The sequence below is a fragment of the Dermochelys coriacea genome, chromosome 1 (assembly GCF_009764565.3).
Source record: "Dermochelys coriacea isolate rDerCor1 chromosome 1, rDerCor1.pri.v4, whole genome shotgun sequence".
Classification (NCBI taxonomy): domain Eukaryota; kingdom Metazoa; phylum Chordata; order Testudines; family Dermochelyidae; genus Dermochelys; species Dermochelys coriacea.
In genome coordinates this window covers 291,350,115-291,367,925 of record NC_050068.2, presented here as the reverse complement: position 1 = coordinate 291,367,925, position 17,811 = coordinate 291,350,115, and the positions used below count along the sequence as shown (strand labels likewise).

Sequence of the window (17,811 nt, the reverse complement as noted above, 5' to 3'; positions counted from 1 at the left end):
ACAAAGCAGGATTAAAATCCCTTAGACTGAAAAGCTCAAAGCAACCTTAACTATGAACTACACATGCCTCTATATTCATACTTATGCAGCTTTCACATTAAGAAAAATTAAGATGCAAGACTGTTATAGAACTACAGCAACAAGCCTCTCAGTTGGGGTTTAAACTTCTTCCCTCCTGTGGCTATCCATGCAGTAGTAAGTGTTCTAAGCAGCATTTCCTTCAAAACTAGGTCTTGCAAATTAAAGAGTCAAAGAGCTTTCCAATAAGAATTTTATTGCAACACAGAGCAAACAGAATGTTCTTGCATTTAGAAGAATGTATTTGGTCTCTTGGTGGTGAAACGTGGTTTGTGCTGACGACGCAGAACTCTGTGTGGCAGAGGGAACTTGATTTTCGAATCCTGTAAGGGAGAAAGTGTTAGTTTTCATTTATAATCGATCTTGCAATAATCTCAAGTCATACACACACACTATGAAAAATAAGTCACAATAAGTCAATTAGAAAATTCAACTTCTGACCTTCATATCTAATCTGTGTTAGAGATCAGAGCAACAAGCATTTCATGAATCAGGGTTACTAGAAGCTAGAAACAACTTAAGGCTCCTGTTTCTAAGCTCTTTGGGGAAGGGACTGTTTTTATTCTGTGTTTTTACAGCACCTCACACAATGAGGTCCTGGGTAATACAAATATAAAAGATGTAACTACTAACACCTTTCTATACAGAGCTGCCTTTTCTGCAAGTTAAGATAACTATATTGAAATAAGCCTGTTTCAGCATAGCTGTAAAACAAGTATTTACTTTTTGTATTTAAAAACAGCTCACTCACTCAAAGCACGCGAGTACTGAAAGAAATCTAACTGATTTTGATCAGTAGTTTCACTCAACTAGTTCTAGCACTAAAGGAGACTAAGACATGATTCCAAATTACAACAGCATACATCAAGTTTGACTCAATACATTTCTGCTATATAAAATAATTGTTGGATTGCAATGCAACACTCTGTATTTTTAATCAGCATAGTACATCCTGTAAACTTAGTGCGATCTTCTAGGTAAGACAGATTTTGTCCCATTTTGTGTGTTGCAATGAGCACCACCAACCACTTTTTACTTTGTTTCACTTACATGGAATTGCTTGACTGCAGGTCTACGGCACTTGCTAGCAGCAATCTCCTCAACCTTCATGATCTGAATAGAGTGAGCACGAGCACGATGGCGGGCACCCATATCACGGTCTGTAACATCAGGGTGATGGTAACATTATCTCATTTAGTTTAAACACCACAATTCACAATATTTTTTTTTATTTTTTCATCTCCCCTGTGCAGTTTGAAATTGCTTACATGTAGCATGTTTTCTTAAAAAGAGGTCCTTACTATGAAATTCACTATTCTTGCATATTATATTTAACAGCTGACTTGCATACTATAATTGAAACTGCAGCTTGGTAATAAATTTTCTCCTATACTTTCTCTACAGTTATTCTAGTCAGGAGGATTATTAATAGAAGAGCAACAGTCTCTACTGAAGCTTTTCATTGCAAGTCAGAGGTGCTGACACCTCCCCCATACACCAAAATTCTTCAAAAAAGGTACAGTTCTGCATGTGTAGTCCACATTTTTTGGGCAAGTTAGTGAATCAGGAGCTATACTTAAAATTATGGAATACTGAAAGATGTAAGTTGGGTACAATAACTATTTCCATACTTTCAAATGGCTGAGTTATTCTTTAAGTATAAGAACCGTAAGTTTCTAGCTTTTTTAAAAAGTCACTAACTTTAGCATTGTTCAAAGTCCTCGATTAATACAAGAAATATGCAATGGACTGATAGACCTGAAGGTTACATTTGAAACAGATTCTCAAAGAAATCTGAAGCCATCTTTATACCTCAAAGCAAGGGCTCCAATTTTTGGCGCTCATCACGTATAAACCACATACACAACATTAAGTGAAGTTTAACCTTTTTGTTCAGTAATTCTGTGGATACCAGGATCTCAAGTGCTAATTACCAGTTTCAAAAGACATTGCTACCTCACAATATTATTGTGCCTACTACAATGCTCTCAAAGGCAACACACACATTTCCATATAAATCCTCAGTTTTCAGGAGTTTACAACTCAGATGTAAGATGGGCATTCAAGGAATTCTGACCAAGCTCTCAACTATATTGCTTGAACCAGATTAGATATCTAAAATACACATAGAATAGTAAACTGCTGCATTTAAAACTTAATTTGATAAAATGAGTTAATTTAACAGAGAATATGCAGAAAGTTTTATGTTGGACCTTCAGTTTCACTTTCAAAAGCATGTCAGCTCTTGAAAGGCGACAAGGTACATATGATATTTGCACACATGACAAGAACACTATTACTAAAAATAATATTCTTTGGGTTTTTGTGTGCGAAGTGTTTTAAACACCACATAAAATGCACTAGTATTGTTATATTTAGAATGAAAAAAATATCACTCACTAGAGTAACTGCACATGGAATCTGAGGTAGCACCAAATCTCTCAACATAACAGATCATTAGTCTATCAGATTTAATAATTTTATTAAGATGATGTTGAAGTAAAAAGAAAACGGTACGGAGTTTAAGCATATAAGTTTCTGGTTATCAGGGAATAAGGTACAGATTATCAAGGGGTGCAAAATTCGGTTTAGGAACGGGTGGCGTAAGGAACACAATCTGCAATCTCCCCAATTGGGGGTAAAAGTTTAACGGGTCAAACAAAGTACAGACATTGAAATATGGGGGTATGTTGTTCATATAATGGCTATGTTCAGGTGTGAAGTATGAGTGGATACGATGATGAGAATGGATTTACCCTCATTTGGTGGGATATAATGTTCAGCTGAGTTTATGGTTCCACTTCATATGGTCCAATGGAAAAAGTCTCAGTCCCTTTCCCATAGTTGATGCACGATGTCGTACCAGCTCACACTTAAGATCTACTTGTGACCCTTTGTAAACGGAGGCTATGAGGTCTTTTTGGCCAACACACCAATTATCTTCTATACAAAAGATTTCAGGCAATTCAGTTCCCGCAAAAATTCATTCTGTTACAAAGCACAAAGGTATTTTCCACATGGCATGGATGATAAAGTCTTAATATGCTCCATATGGCCAAATGAAATATATCTGAATTTCCTCACTTTGTTGAAATCTTACAAGCACCAAGAACATTAAAAAGTAATCAAGTCCAGAATACTATTAAGTGTTGTGCAAAAAAGAAGGATGAGCCTTAGTGATTCTTCCAAAAGTATTTTCCGAGGAACCAATAATTTTTATTTTTAACAATTTTTGAGCACTCAAGTATGATGCAAGAAATAACCTGAACTGGAAGAGCATCAAACTAGAACTTTACACAACTGTATAACCAAGACAGCTTCTGTAATTTTACTAAAAAATTTTAAAAAATTTTTTTCTTTTTGCAGAAGCTAAGCATAAACAGTTTCAGAAGGGTATGTTCAAAAGATGTTTAAGAGAATAAGAAATACTGGTTAGGAGGAAAGTCTCCAGCAATCACTGCTAGTCGGGTGTTCCAACGGTGCCAACCATTTTAATTTGCTTTTCAAAGAATCTAGTTGCATTATTTGAATGCAGTCACCACCTTCACCAAGGTTTTCTTATACATCTCTCCATTTCAATTTCTCAAATGCTGCATGAGATCTTACACATAACAATGTTAAATTATTTGTTCCAATAAATATTTACTTACAGCACTGTGTAACAGCACCAGCAGTTGTCAAGTCCCTGTATTCCCTGTACATGTTGTGGGTTCCACTACGAGAATCATAGCGTAGCCAGATACCAAAGTTTTTCACCCGCAAAGGGGACTTTTCAAATACCTGAGGTTATAAAAGTGAAGAAAGAACCAGAGATAAAAAACATTACCTCACTGATGCACTGTGTACTGAATAATAAAACAGCAGCTTGGGAGACCACCACATTAAACTTCTAGTTGAAGCATATTGCAGAACTCTATCATCTTGGGAATTTTTTGTTTTTACACACACACACACACACTTACTTTTTTTGGGTCATCAATCATGGTAAAGGATAGGTGAGCAGATTTTTCTACCCAGGTAAATAAGCAGCTTTCCAAAGGGAGAAGGACAGATTTTTCAGAAACAGACTGATTTAGGAGTACAAGTCCCCGTTACTTTCAGCAGGATTTGTGCTCCCTAGTCACTTTTGAAAACTATGCTTCAATCATCAGGTTAGCCCCAAAACTTAGATTTTATTAAAAAAAAAATCAGGTTAAATCTAATTGTTTCAGTTACTCTTTAAAATTCCAATTGATGGAAGAGGAGTAAGAGTGAGTGTGTCAATGACGAAAATATGTTTTACAAAAGGAAAATTTCATTTTAATATCATGGACTTTGCAACAGGGATGGTATAGAATTACAAAACAGATTAGAATTAGAAGGTTTAGATGAATCTCAAGTGACATATACCAAAGTAAACTAGGTAACGGTTTTACAATTACAATGCTGACTATTTAAAAATTAAACCAGTCTTGAAAACAGACCGTAGACCACATATTTTCTAAGTAGGAAATAAAATATTAGTTCTTTATTACTGTATTTTTTGGAGGTGGGGTAGGGACCAGCAGTAGCGTAGATTATGTCTAAGGGATTATCTGTCATGATTTTGCAAGGCTGATCTAATGCATTTACTTTTAAAATTATTCATGGTTCCTAATCATTGTGGAAAGTAGAAGTCTGATTTTCAGGTACACAAAATGTGACAGGTAAAAAGTTTAATTTCACTATCAGTGACATGATGAGCTTTTTATAATTCCATTCCAATATATAAAAGCATCTAAAATCCCAGAAGTTTCCAAGACTACGTATTTTTTTTTCTTTTTAAGACCATACCTGTCCACAGTACACAATTTCTCCAGAAGACTTCTTCATCTTCTTCAGCTGAGACACAAAGTACCAGAAACGGGACTTGGCAACAACATGATTAGGAGCAAAGATACGCATCCGATAGAGAGGTGGTGTCGGACATTTAGGAGTAGGAAGGCATCGCCCAACAACTTTGTACTCCCTCAGCTACAAACGAGAGAGAGAATGAAAAAACCCTCCAATGTTCAGAGGCGAAAGAAAGACAATTTTAGCCGTACAGTGAAGCACGAGATCGCATGAGCAGTGATGTAGGAAGCCCACAGTTACTGCAGACAGCATTGTTGAATTAGTTGTCCCCCGGAATTTTTTGGGCATCTAGGTCCTGTGGATCCCCCTTCTAGGCTGGGGGGATCCTTTAGCAGTGGATGGGCTTTGCCCGCCCACTTCCCGGATCCCAATAAGACAGCATTGTTGAGGGAAGCAGCTTACAGATGAGAGTCCCACGGATAATAAATACTATGGCCGAGTCCAGCTCTCCTACAAGATCTCACCCGGCCCTTCGCTTCCAGGAGCGCTTGGGCTCCTCTTATTCCCCGCAGAGAGCATCACTCAGGAAGAGCAACGGCCTTCGGGCTTTGCCCGCTGTACAATGGGGTCAGAGCCTCTTGCGGCACTTGCTCTAACCAGAAAGCCGCGGTTATGGGGTCTCGAGACCCGGCTCCCTAGGTCCTGGGCCGGCCCGGCCGTGCGCTCCCGCCATGCCTCAGAGCAGGGCCGCGGTCCGCGGTACCTGAAGGGGGAGCGTCTGGGGCACACGCGGCCTGCGCGGAGAAGAACCCAGGCCCGCCTCTCGTAACCCGGCGCCTGAGGCCGGCCCCAGCGAAGGGGGCGCCTGCGGGCTGCGGCGCCGCTCTGCGCGGCCTCCCCAGCCTCACGTTCTTGGCGGCCGCCATGTTGGCCGCTCGCTCCCTGAGGAAAAGATGCGGCGAACCATTACAGGCAGGACCCCGCCAGAACGGCCCGCGTACCAGTTACTAGCCTTCCCCGCCCCCCACCCCCACAACCGGGCCGAGGCCGCCCAGCCGCAACCCGCTAGGCCCGGAGCGCCACGCTTACGGTGCCCGACGCCTTCATAGTGCTGCCTCGCTCGCGGCCACTCAGAAAAGGAAGGGACGCCTGCGCTCCCGCCCCACGTCACCCCCTCCGCAGGAAGTGACGCCCGCTTAATCATTCTAAACGTCTATTGGTTGCAAGAAAGGCTCCTACTGGACGTAGCATCAGTCCATCAAAGCTCAGACAAGTTTCTATTGGCCTCTTTGGCCTTCTGTTGGTCTCCTTGGGCTTCCCTGCTGGTGGCTGGAGCTCTCCCTTCTTTGCGCTGCTGTGGGGGGCGTTGCCAGCCTGTCCCCCGCCTCCAGAGGGAGAAGCAAGGACACCACCACCTATGGGTCCCTGTTGGCTGGCTGGCTGCTGCTGCTGCTGCGTGGGAGCCGTTAGCTAACTGTTGTAAAGCGCTTTGGACAAGAGCGCTTGTAAAAAAAAAAAATGTAAAAAAAATTGGGGTGCAAGGTCTGGCCAGGAGCTAGGGTGAGGGAAGGGGCTCACGGTTGAGGCAGGAGGTTGGGATGTGGAGCGCTTACCTGGGGGACCTCTTGTTTGGTGGGAGGGGTGCAGGTGGGAATGACGGGGGGGGGTGCAGGAGCTCCCGTTTGGTGCTCGGGGGTGTGTGTGTGTGAGGGGGTGCGGGAGTCGGAATAGGGGTGCTCGGTAGGCATGGGGGTCAGGAGTCAGGGCTGGGGGTCTGTGAGGGGGGTGCAGGAGTCAGGTTGGGCAGAGGGCTGGGGTCACGGAGGCAGTGGTGAGTTGGAGCCGATTCACACCGGTTCGCTGGAACCAGTTGTTAAATTTGGAAGTTTGGGACAACCAATTCTAAAAAGGCTTCTAAATTTAACAACCTGCCAAAAGTGGCACCTTAGACACCGACTCGGTGCTCCGGGGCTGGAGCACCCATGGGGAAAAGTTGGTGGGTGCAGAGCACCCACCAGCAGCTCCCCACCCAGCCTCAGCTCACCTCCACTCCGCCTCTGCCTCTTCTCCTGAATGTGCCACCCCGCTCTGCTTCTCTGTGTACCACCCCCCCATCCCCCCCCCCCCCGGCATCCTACAAATCAGCTGTTCGCGCAGGAAGCCTGGGAGGGCTGAGAAGCAAATGGAGGTTTCATGCTCAGGCCCAAGGAGGCGGCGCGGAGGTGAGCTGGGGTTGGGGGGCACGAGGAGGGCCACCCATGACGCAGCAGGTAACCCAGGGGGCGCGCAGGGGAACCGCTCCCTGTCCCAGCTCGCCTCCATCTCCCTGGGCCTGAGTGCGAAGCCGCAGCTTGCTTCTCAGCTCTCCTAGGCTTCCCGCGCGAACAGCTGATTCACGGAAGCTGGGGGGGCGAAGAAGCAAAGCGGGGCGGTGCATTCAGGGGAGGAGACAGAGTGGAGGTGAGCTGGGGCCGGGTGCGGGGTGGGGGGCTGCCGGTGGGGGCTCTGCAGCCACGGAGTCAGTGCCTAAGGCACCACTTTTGATGTGATCAGTGGGGGAGTGGCTGCTCCCCCCCAGCTACACTACCCCGCCCCTAGGAGCCAGAGGGACCTGCCGGATGCTTCCTGGGAGCTGCCCCAGGTCAGCATCGCCAGGCTCCACACCTCGCCCCCCGGCAGGTCCCTCTGGCTCTTAGGGGCAAGGTGGGGTGGGCACCCACTACAGTGGCCCACGAGACCCTCCTGCCTGGTTCTGGGGGCAGTCAGGGGAGGGGGATGGAGGGGTCCCGGGAGGGAGGGGCATCAAGGAACGCAGGGGGTTGGATGGGGCAGGAGTCCTGGGGCAGGGCAGGAGTCCTAGGGGGTGAGGGCGGGCCATGACCCCCTCGTGGGGTGAGGAGGGAACCGATTGTTAAGATCTTGGCAGCTCATCACTACATGGAGGTGCTCATGGCAGGGGCTGGAGGGAGTATGCCCCTATTCCAGCCCCTTCCCCAAGGCCCTGCCCCCACCTCTTCTCCTCCTCCTTCCCAGAGCAGGGAGTGTGCAGCTCTGCTCTTCTTCCTCCCTCCTGCCGGCAAACAGCTGATTGGTGGCAGGGAGGGGAGGGGAAGGGATGGAAGGTAGCACCCTCTGGGGAAGAGGCGGGGGAGGAGCTTGGCTGCCAGCAGAGCCTGTCCTGCTGCAGCAGGAGCCGGCAGCATCAAGCTTCTGCCCCCACCGGGGGGTGAGCAGAGAAGAGCAGGCCAAGCTGGGGCCCCTTTGGACCGTGGGCCCAATGCCATGGTAAATCCAGTACTGGCGGGGAGGAACGGTTGCGTCTTCCCTTTCCTCCAGTCTTCCTATAGTCCCCCGCCCACTGGTACCCTCCTTCCCTAAACACAGCCTAGCAGGGAGGAGTGGTTAGCCCGTCCCTCTCCCCCACCACCCTGCCCCTCCCACTGGACCTTCCTCCCCTGCATGCCCTCGAGCAGGGAGGAGCGGTCATTTTTCCCCTACCCTGTCCTCCCAATTCCAGGGGTGCCTTCCATTCCTCCCTGTTAAGCTGTAGGCAGGGAAGGTTAGCCCCTGCCCCCAAATCCCCCTGCCTCTCCTACTGGACCCTCCTCCCCTGCATGTTGCCTAGTGGAGAGGAGCAGCTGCCCGTTGTCCCACCCCCATATTAGGGCCTCTTCTTGCCACAGTGGAGGAGGACCCTGCTCCTGTCCCTACCCCTTCTCCTGCCCCTGCTGACCCTGTGGTCCCCTTGTTTCCACTGCCCCTGCAGCTGACCTCTCAGTCACTGCTGGTCCAGCCTCCACTGCTGCCATGGCCCCCCCTTCCACAAGCAGAAAGGGCCAGGGGAACAAGAAGGGCAGGGGCCTGCTCAAAAAGCCAACCCTCCTGCGAGTGGCCTCCCCACCGCAGCCCGGACATGTGCCACAGTCCCTCCTTCCCCTGCTGTTCCCTTCACCAGCTCTGGGGGCGATCCATCTCAGGCCCCCATAGCGTACGCCCAGGTGGCCGCCACCCCCCACCATGTGCCACTGCACCAACCGCCACCTCTGGTACCATCCCTGGTGGACGGTGGCCCTTCCCTCTCGCTGACCAGGAGGCATGGCATCCGCTGCCTCCTGGCACGTGCCTCGCCTCATGTCGAAATGTATGTGCGGGCGTTGGCAGAGGTGGTGGGGCCCACAGCCGTTGTGGCAGCCTCCAAAATGTATGGGAAGATTGTATTCTTCCTGGCATCGGAGGCTGCTGCTCAGGAAGCGGTGGAGAAGGGCCTGACTGTGTGGGGCGTGTTCGTCCCTCTAGAACCCCTGGAGGACTTGGGCGTATGGGTGGTATTGACCTCCGTCCCGCCCTTCCTGCCCAATGTTGCCCAGTTGCCTGCCCTCTCCACCCTGGGGAAGCCCATTTCCATCATCAGCCCTCTCCTGCTGGGCTGCAAGGACCCTGCCACATTTTGTCCTTCCACCAGCAGGTGCAGATTCAAGTGCCACTGGCGACGCATGGCGGGGTGGCGCTCGAGGGGTCCTTCTTGGTGCCCTATCAGGGGGCCCATTACTGGGTCCATTATTCGATAAGGAAGGCCCAGTGCTTTCTCTGCCAGGCAATGGGGCACGTCCGGAGGGACTGCCCCCGGCCTGGCCCAGAGGAGCATCCAGGACCCTGCAGGGTGCCGGCCCTGTCACCGCCGGCGACCTTGGCAGCCTGGCTGCTGCTGCCACCGCTGCTCCTCCTCCCATGGAGGAGAGGGCGGCAAGACCTTTGTCAGCTGAGGGAGAGGGCCCGCCCCAGGGGGAGGTTTCCCTTCCCCCCGTTGTCCCGCCCTTGCCTCCCCAAGCTCTGAAACGATCGCCCTTGCCCCCTAGCCCTGCCCTTGCTGACTGGCCCTCTACCTCCATCTTGGAGGGCTGAGCACTCATCCGGGGGAAGCGTGGCGCCCGCAAATTGCGGGCTCGATCCCTCCCCTCTGATGAGGAGGCCCCCTGAAAGATGCTGCGTTGGGTTGACGTTGCTCCGTCGTCTGCTGTGCCCCCAGAAGGAGCCTGGCAGGAGGTGCCAGCCACGGGAGCCATGGCAGCAGACGGAGACGCCACCGCCCCCCTGTTGAGTCCTGCCCCGAGGAGGCCTCTGTGGGAATTCCCCCAGCCCCTTTGCCACCTGTGCCTGCTGCTGTCGATACCAGGGCTATTACTGCCCCAGTTACTGGCGGGGAGGACTGTGGGGCCGCGGGGACTGAATTTACATATTTGAGGAGATCGAGGCCCTGGGTCTGACCCCAGTCACCCAGCGGGAGGACAACAGCGGGCCTTGATCTGGACAGCAACTCAGTTCCACTGTCCCCTCCTTCTTCTCCCTGCCCCTCACTCCCAGCTGTAGCCCCTGCTCTGGTCCTTGGGGCGCCCCTTGCTCTCCCTATCTGCTCGGCCGCGGATGGCACTTCACCCGAGGCTGCCAAGCCCCCAGAGGCGATGGCCAATGCTGAACAGTTGGGCCTCAAGCCTGTGGGTGCGCCTTCTACCACCCAGACGGAGCGGTTAGCCTCCCCTCTGGAGGGGCACCCCACTGAAGTTTCCCTAGTGCCTGATGCCGTGGCTGCGGGTGACATGTTTATCACAGCTCCCATGCCCGGCATAGGTGAAGGTCCCCCTCTGACCCCTGTCCCTTTGGCCCCCAATCCCGGCCGAGAGGAGCTGCACCCCGGCAGCCGGGCTGCTGGGGACTGTGAACCCACCAGTGTCCTCGCTCCTGTTCCTATCCCTGCTCCCGACCCCTCTCCTGTCCCGGTCCCAATATCAACCCTTGTTCCTGTTCCCACCCCTTCTTCTGCCCTGGCTGTGTTCCCGCCCCGATCCTATTTTCATTCCCAATGAGTCGCTCACCCCCTTCCCCACCACCTCCTATGCTATTGCCGCCCCCGAGGTTGTCTCGTTCCCGCTACTTACAGACAACCCTCGGGGGTGGTTTTTGTGTCCCTCTTTCCAACACTATGAGAGCTGCACTATTCCCTCTGCCGCCCCCTCTTGTGCCAGGGATTGGGACAGGCTGCCTGGCACAACCGCACCAGGGTTCCGCTCCATGCTTGTCTGTCTCTGCAGGCCGCGAAGATCTTTCAGGGGCCCCACCAGAGGACGGCAGCGGGTTGGCTGCCGCGTCCCCCTCTGCGCTGAGGGAAGAGCTGTGCCATTTCCTACTGGACACCCATGGCTCAAAGGGCAAGGTGCAGCTCGCTCTCCAGCGCTGGGGGGGACTTCCACTGTGTCCTACAGGCCATGAAGGTCCTCCTAGGGGAGGGGAGAGGGACTGGGAGGCAGGGCCTCATGGCCTACCGGCAGGCCCGCCAGTTCCGCAACTCCCTGGTGACCTTTGGGTTCGAACATGGGTTGTTGTGGGGCCCGCTGGAGGCTGTTGATCACCCTGCCCATAAGGATTCGCCCCAGCCCTCCCTATGAAGGACACCATCTTTGCTACATTGAACATCAGGGGCTGTAGCGTGGGTCTCCGCAGGAGCCAGGTGCTCTCCTTCCTTCGGGTGTGGGGGGGTACTCTGTGATCTTCCTGAAGGAGACCCACACGGCTCCAGCCGTCAAGGCTAGCTGGCAGTTGGAGTGGGGGGACGAGGTTTACTTTAGCCACCTCAGCCCTCGTTCAGCGGGGATGACTACCCTGTTCTCCCCCGAGCTACGGCCTGCAGTGCTGGGGGTAGCCGAGGTTGTGCTGGGTCGCCTGCTGCACATCCGGGCCTGTGTGGAGGGGCTGATACTAAACCTGGTCAATGTTTATGCCCCGAACGTGGGCCCGCAATGAGTGCTTTTCTATCGGCAGGCGTCAGCCTTCCTCGGCACCGTGGATCCTCACGAGTGCCTGGTCCTGGGCGGGGATTTCAACACCACCCTCGAGGACCGGGGCCGCTCAGGAGTCAAGACATCCCAGGCAGCCGCGGGCATCCTCAGGGAGATCATGGAACATTGCTCCCTGGTGGACGTCTGGCACGACCACCACCCGGACAATGATGTCACCTTTAACTTTGTCCGGGTGGAGGAGGATTGGTCACGCCACTCCAGGTTGGATCGCATTTATTTTTTGCGTTTCCATCTGGCACAAGCCCACGCCTCCGATGTCTGCCAGACCCATTCTTGGATCACCATTTGGTGACCGTGACAGCCTCACTCAATTTGGAGAGGCTGGGGCCGGCCTATTGGCATTTTAACAACAGCTTCCTGGAGGACGTGGGCTTTGTGGCATCCTTCCGGGAGTTTTGGCTGGCCTGGCAGGGGCAGCAGCAGCGGCATGTCTTTCCCTCGGCGAGGTGGTGGTGGGATGTGAGGAAGGCGCACGCACGGCTCTTCTGCCGTGACTATGCCCGGGGCGCCACCCAGCAGAGGGATGAGGTAATAGGACAGTTGGAGCGGGAGGTCTTAGAGCTAGAGAGGCGTCTGGCCTCCGGCCCCGAGGATCCACCCCTCTGTACAGCGTACCAGGAGAAGTGGGAGGAGCTCCAGGCCCTGGAGGACAATCAGGCCCAGGGTCACTTTGTTCGATCTTGCATCCGTCTCCTTTCTTCTTCTATGCCCTGGAGAAAAAGAGGGGGGCCAAAAAGCATGTCACCTGCCTCCTGGCGAAGGACAGCGCTCCCCTCACAGATCCAGAGGAGATGCATGTGTAACCCTTCTGCCCAACAGATTTAGCAGCAACAAGGGCCGGGTTCAGTATCTAGGGGTTCCATTTCAATAACACAATGCAAAACTGGCTTTAGCCCCCACCCAGTGACCTGGGACAATTACATACCATCCCACCCAGGCGCCTCTAAGAGGCAATACTTCCCCTCTCACAAGCACAGAGTGTGAGTGTAGCAAAAGCCTTTTAATAAAGAAGGGAAACAATGCGACATTATATTGGGGAAACACCACAAACAGGATTCATAACACCATGAGCAAAAGACCCAACCCCAAGTAAGTTTGGCAGTGTCCTTTTTCCCTCAGGGTCTTAAGTCCAGCAACCCAATAGTCACCCTCGCACACACAGTTTCTGTCAGTGCAGTTTCTGGTCAGTGCAGCCCCCCCATAGTTCAGAAGTTCATCTGCAGAGTTTACCTCCCAGCCTGGGTGGAAGTGGAGGGAGGTATGGGGGGCATCTTACATGCTCCGCTGCTCGGGTCGATGGCTGAGTGCCATGCCTCTCCATGGGGTTCTGCTGCAGTTTTCACCATCAGCTGCGCCTCTCCACCAGCTGCCCTGCTGGGCGCTCCTCTCCACCAGCCGTCCTGCTGGCCATTCCACTCCTCTCTGCTAGCCATCCGGCTGTCTGCTTCTCTCCGCTAGCTGCCCGGCTATCCATTCCGCTCTCCAGTCATCCTGCTGTCTGCTCACCAACTTGTCTTCAGACCCCCGCATTAACACAGCTCTCAGTGATCTCAGGTCTTAGTAACTTCAGCTCTTTAAAAGTGGCAAAGAGTCCTGTGGTACCATATATACTAACAGACGTATTGGAGCATAAGCTTTCGTGGGTGAATACCCACTTCATTGGCTATAAGGTGCTACAGGAATCTTTGCCACTTTTACAGATCCAGACTAACACGGCTACCCCTCTGATTCTTCAGCTCTTTAATGATTTCAGCTCTCAGGGATTTTTAGCTGGTAGTAGGGGAACCTCAGTGCTGGTGTACCACTAGTCCAAAATAGATCTAATGCTTAGACCTAGGTATTAGTGATTTTAGCTTTACGGGATGTAACAAGACTCCTAATAGAGCCAAAATTAGCTCTGTTATTACACAGGAAAGAGATCAAAGTGATGTTTCAAGCCCTCAGAAAGGACCCACACTACCAGATACACATACCTGTCCCTAGCCTCTCACAATTCACTGGGTTTTGGAAACCATGTCCCTTGCCTAGCAAGTGCTACTTAGTTGAGGGTGAGTCCCTCCATCATAAAATGCCAAGTACAGTTCTACTGTCCTTGATTCACATAACTAGGATAACAACTCTTTATTACTCCTGCCCCAATAACAAAGAGACCATTTGGGCAAGCAGTCCATCATGCTAGGCAGGGTGAGTATGCCCATGCAAACGAGATCAGCCCCTGAAGTCCTTTTCCACAGCTCACCACCAGATGTCAGGGTAGAGCTCATTGTGACTCTGCTTACACATGGAAGGGCCAGGGCCTTCTATGCCAGCCTTTTCTCCCCGGATCCGACCAATGCCGAAGCCTGCAGGGTACCAGTGGCCAGTGAGGGGGTGGACCTCCTCGCGAAGCCCCTCCTGCACAACCCCGATCTACGTTTCCAGGTGGCGGAGTCTCCTTCGGTGCACCGGAGGTTGGTCCTGGCAGAAACCACCAGGGTCAGAGACCTCCTGGACTACGACGGGGGGACTGGGTGGATCCCCGTGCGCTTGGTTGGTGCATGGGGTTCTCCACCCTTCTGACCCCCCTGCACATGCTCCAGGAAGTGGGTGCTGCCTTGTCACCCCTTTCTCTCACCTTCCTGCTGCAGGCCCTGAAAGAGCACACTCCCCGCCCACCCCTCACCCTGGGCCCTCCAGACCTATTTATCTGGCCCCTGTTCTGCGAGCCCCCCCAGCTTCCCCGCTCCCATACTCCAAGCTGGCTGCACACCCTGTAGCTGGTTCACTTCTGAACCATGCCCAGGGACCAACTGTACACATGCGTGCTCCACACATTGCATTTCCTCACCCTCTCATCCCGCCCTGACACCAAGTGGCAGGACTATTTACCACCTGTGGAGGGTGAGGAGCCCTGGTGGGCCAGCCTCTATTCCACCTTGGTCTCACGGCCCGCCGGGGACATCAGTTGGCTGCTCCTTCATGGAGTTGTGAGCAGAAGTGTGTATCTGGTGCGGTTCACTGCCATATTCGAGGCCTGCCCCTTCTGCAGCATGAGGGAGAACATGGAGCATGCCTACCTCGAATACGCCAGGTTGCAGCCCCTATTCTGGCTCCTCCAGAACCTCTTGTTAAAGTTTTGGCTGCACTTTTCCCCGTACTTGTTCATTTTTGCACACCCTATCCATAGCCCCACAAAGTCGTGAGTCCTCCTTGTCAACCTCCTCCTGGCTCTGGCCAAGTCACCATCTATAACACCAGGAGGAGGATGTTGGATGAGGGGGTGCTCTGCGACTGTGGGGCCTATTTCTGTTCCTCCCTGGTCTCACACCTCTGGGCAGAGTTCCACTAGGCAGTGTCTGCTGGCTCCCTAGACACCTTTGAGGAGCAGTGGGCGCTGTCTGGGGTTCTCTGCTTGGTGTCCCCATCCGTTACCCTTGTTTTGAACCTGTGACCTTCACTCCTGACCCTGTTTTCTTATTGGTTGTCCCATGCAATCAGTTGGAGCCCAGGTCCAATGGTCCCTCCTGCTAGGCAGGGGGAGGGGCCTTTAGAAGTGGGAGGAGATATCCATGATCTGCTTAAGTTGTATGCAGAGCCTGATCCAGTAGGTGAGCTCAAAGACTACATACCAGACCACTAACCAGGGACATGGCAAACCCAGGTGCCATTCCCCCCCATCTGCCAGAGGGGGAAAGAAAGGATTTGAAAAGGTATTTTCTATCTCTTGGGAGAGTGCTCCAGCCTCTGAGCTATAGGATATTTTATGTGGGGCTTCTTCAGTCTCTCCTGTTGAAACTGTTCCACTCTGGAAAAACAAAATAAATGTGATTGGACCGGGGGGATCTGGACCTTGGGTCTCCCATCTCCTAGGTCCTGCCAGTGGACTGCAAAGTCTCTCTCTGTGTGGCCCACTGACTATTAAGTATTTATTCACAGTGGAGCAATGAGGGGCCCAGAGAGAGAGATTCATAGATCACAAATTCCAGGGCCAGAAGGGACAACATCTAGTTGTCCCCTAGTTTGTATAACACCTGTATAACACAGGCCATACAATTTCCTCAAAATAGATCGTAGAGCAAATCTTTTAGAAAAACAACTAATCTTGATTTTAAAATTGTCAGTGATGGAGAATCCACTACAACCCTTGGGAAATTGTCCCAATGGCTAATTATTCTCACTTTTAACAATGTATGCCTTATTTACAAGTTGAATTTGTCTAGCTTCAACTTCCAGCCATTGTATCATGTTATACCTTTCTCTTTTAGACTGAAGAGTCAATTATCAAATATTTGTTCCATATGTAGGTATTTATAAACTGTGATCAAGTCATGTCCTAACCTTCTCTTTGTTAAGATACATAGATTGAGCTCCTTGAGTCTGTCACTATAAGGAATATTTTCTAATCCTTTAATAGTTCTTGTGGCTCTTCTCTGAACCCTCTCTAATTTACCAACATCCTTCTTGAACTTTGGGCACCAGACCTGGACACAGCAATGGCTGTAGCAGTGCCAAATACAGAGGTAAAATAACCTCTCTACTCCTACTTGAGATTTGCTTGTTTATGCATCAAGAATTACATTTGTACTTTTAGCTACAACATTTGCACTAGAAGCTCATGCTCAGCTGATTATCCATTACCCCAAAATCTTTTTCAGTCACTGCTTCCCAGGATAGACTCACCTGTAAGTATGGCCTACATTTTTTGTTCCTAGATGTATACATTTACTTTTAGTTGTATTAACACACACATTGTTTGCTCGTACCCAGCTTACCAAGTGATCCAGATCACTCTATATCAATAACCTACAGTCTTCATTATTTAACACTCATTATTTAACCCTATTTTTGTGTCATCAGCAAACTTTACCCATGATGATTTTAAGTTTTCTTCCATGTCACTGATAAAAATGTTAACTAGCTTAGGGCCAAAAACTGATCCCTGTGGGACCCCACTAGAAACACACCATTTAATAATGGTTCCCTGTTTACAATAATATTTTGCAACCTATCGGACAGTTATTAATCCAAATCAAACACCTTACAGAAGTCTAAGTGTATTACATCAACTCTGTTACTTTTATCAAACAAATTTGTACTCATAAAATTAGTTTGACAGACTCTATGTTCCATAAACCCATATTGATTGGCATTAATTACATTATCCTCCTTTAATTCTGTATGAATTGACTCCTGTATCAGCTGCTCCATCAGGATTCATCTTAGACTGACAGGCCTATAATTAATTCCATTTACCTTTTTTCAATATTAGCACAATATTAGCTTTCTTCCTGTCTTCTGGAACTTCCCCAGTGTTCCAGGACTTAATGAAAATCAACATTAACTGTACAGTGAGCTCCTCAGGAAACTCTTTTAAAACTCTGGAATGAAAGTTATCCATACCTGCTGATTTAAAAATGCCTAACTTTAGTAGGTGCTGTTTAACATCCTTCCAACACACTAGTAGGGTGGAAAGAGTCTTATCAACTATATCTGTTTTTTCCCAAATACAGAACAGAAATATTGATTGAACACTTCTGCCTGTTCTGCATTATTACTGATAATTCTACAATTTCCCTCTAGCAATGGTCAATGGAGAATGATTCTGTAGTCCTGTGGTTAGGGCTCCCACATAGGAGATAGGAGACCCAAGGTTCATACCCCCTTGTCCAGTCATTCTTTCATTATCCACAGGGGAACAACTTCAAAAGGAGAGATTGAGAGGTCCTAACATCAAACTATCCCATAGCTTAGTGGTTAGTGTACTCTCCTGAGAAATAGGCAACCCTCTGTTCAAATTCTTCCTTGCCCTCTGGTAGAGAGTGGGAGGCTTCAATCTGGGTCTCCCACATCCTGGGTGAGTGCTATAACCACTGGACTAAAAGTTATAAAGTAGGTGATGGCACCACCTCCTCCATTGACTGTTTTGTGTGGAGTGAAGCAGGTGCACCTAAGCTGCCTGACTCCAGAAGAAAGGTTCGCATTTGGGGATGATCACAGTGTAGAGATAGGTATCTCCCTGCAACCTAGATTTAGGGTCCTATCTCTCAGAGAGGGGTGGGTCTTAGCGCACACTAGTTTAGGCAGCTCCTCA

General features: G+C 50.3%; 1 protein-coding gene and 1 non-coding gene across 2 annotated transcripts; both read right to left on the bottom strand.

Annotated features, from left to right (window-relative positions):
- Positions 1–257: 257 nt before the first annotated feature.
- On the bottom strand, positions 258–6,194 carry RPL18A (ribosomal protein L18a). Its single transcript, XM_038386875.2, has 5 exons — positions 5,980–6,194; positions 4,891–5,070; positions 3,729–3,858; positions 1,129–1,238; positions 258–401 (listed from the first exon to the last, which is right to left on the bottom strand). Exons 1-5 carry the CDS (start codon positions 5,995–5,997, stop codon positions 309–311), a joined length of 531 nt encoding a protein of 176 aa, XP_038242803.1. The 5' UTR covers positions 5,998–6,194; the 3' UTR covers positions 258–308.
- Positions 2,281–2,412, bottom strand: LOC119850287. Its single transcript, XR_005290812.1, has one exon. It is a non-coding gene; the product is annotated as a small nucleolar RNA SNORA68 (small nucleolar RNA).
- Positions 6,195–17,811: the final 11,617 nt, after the last annotated feature.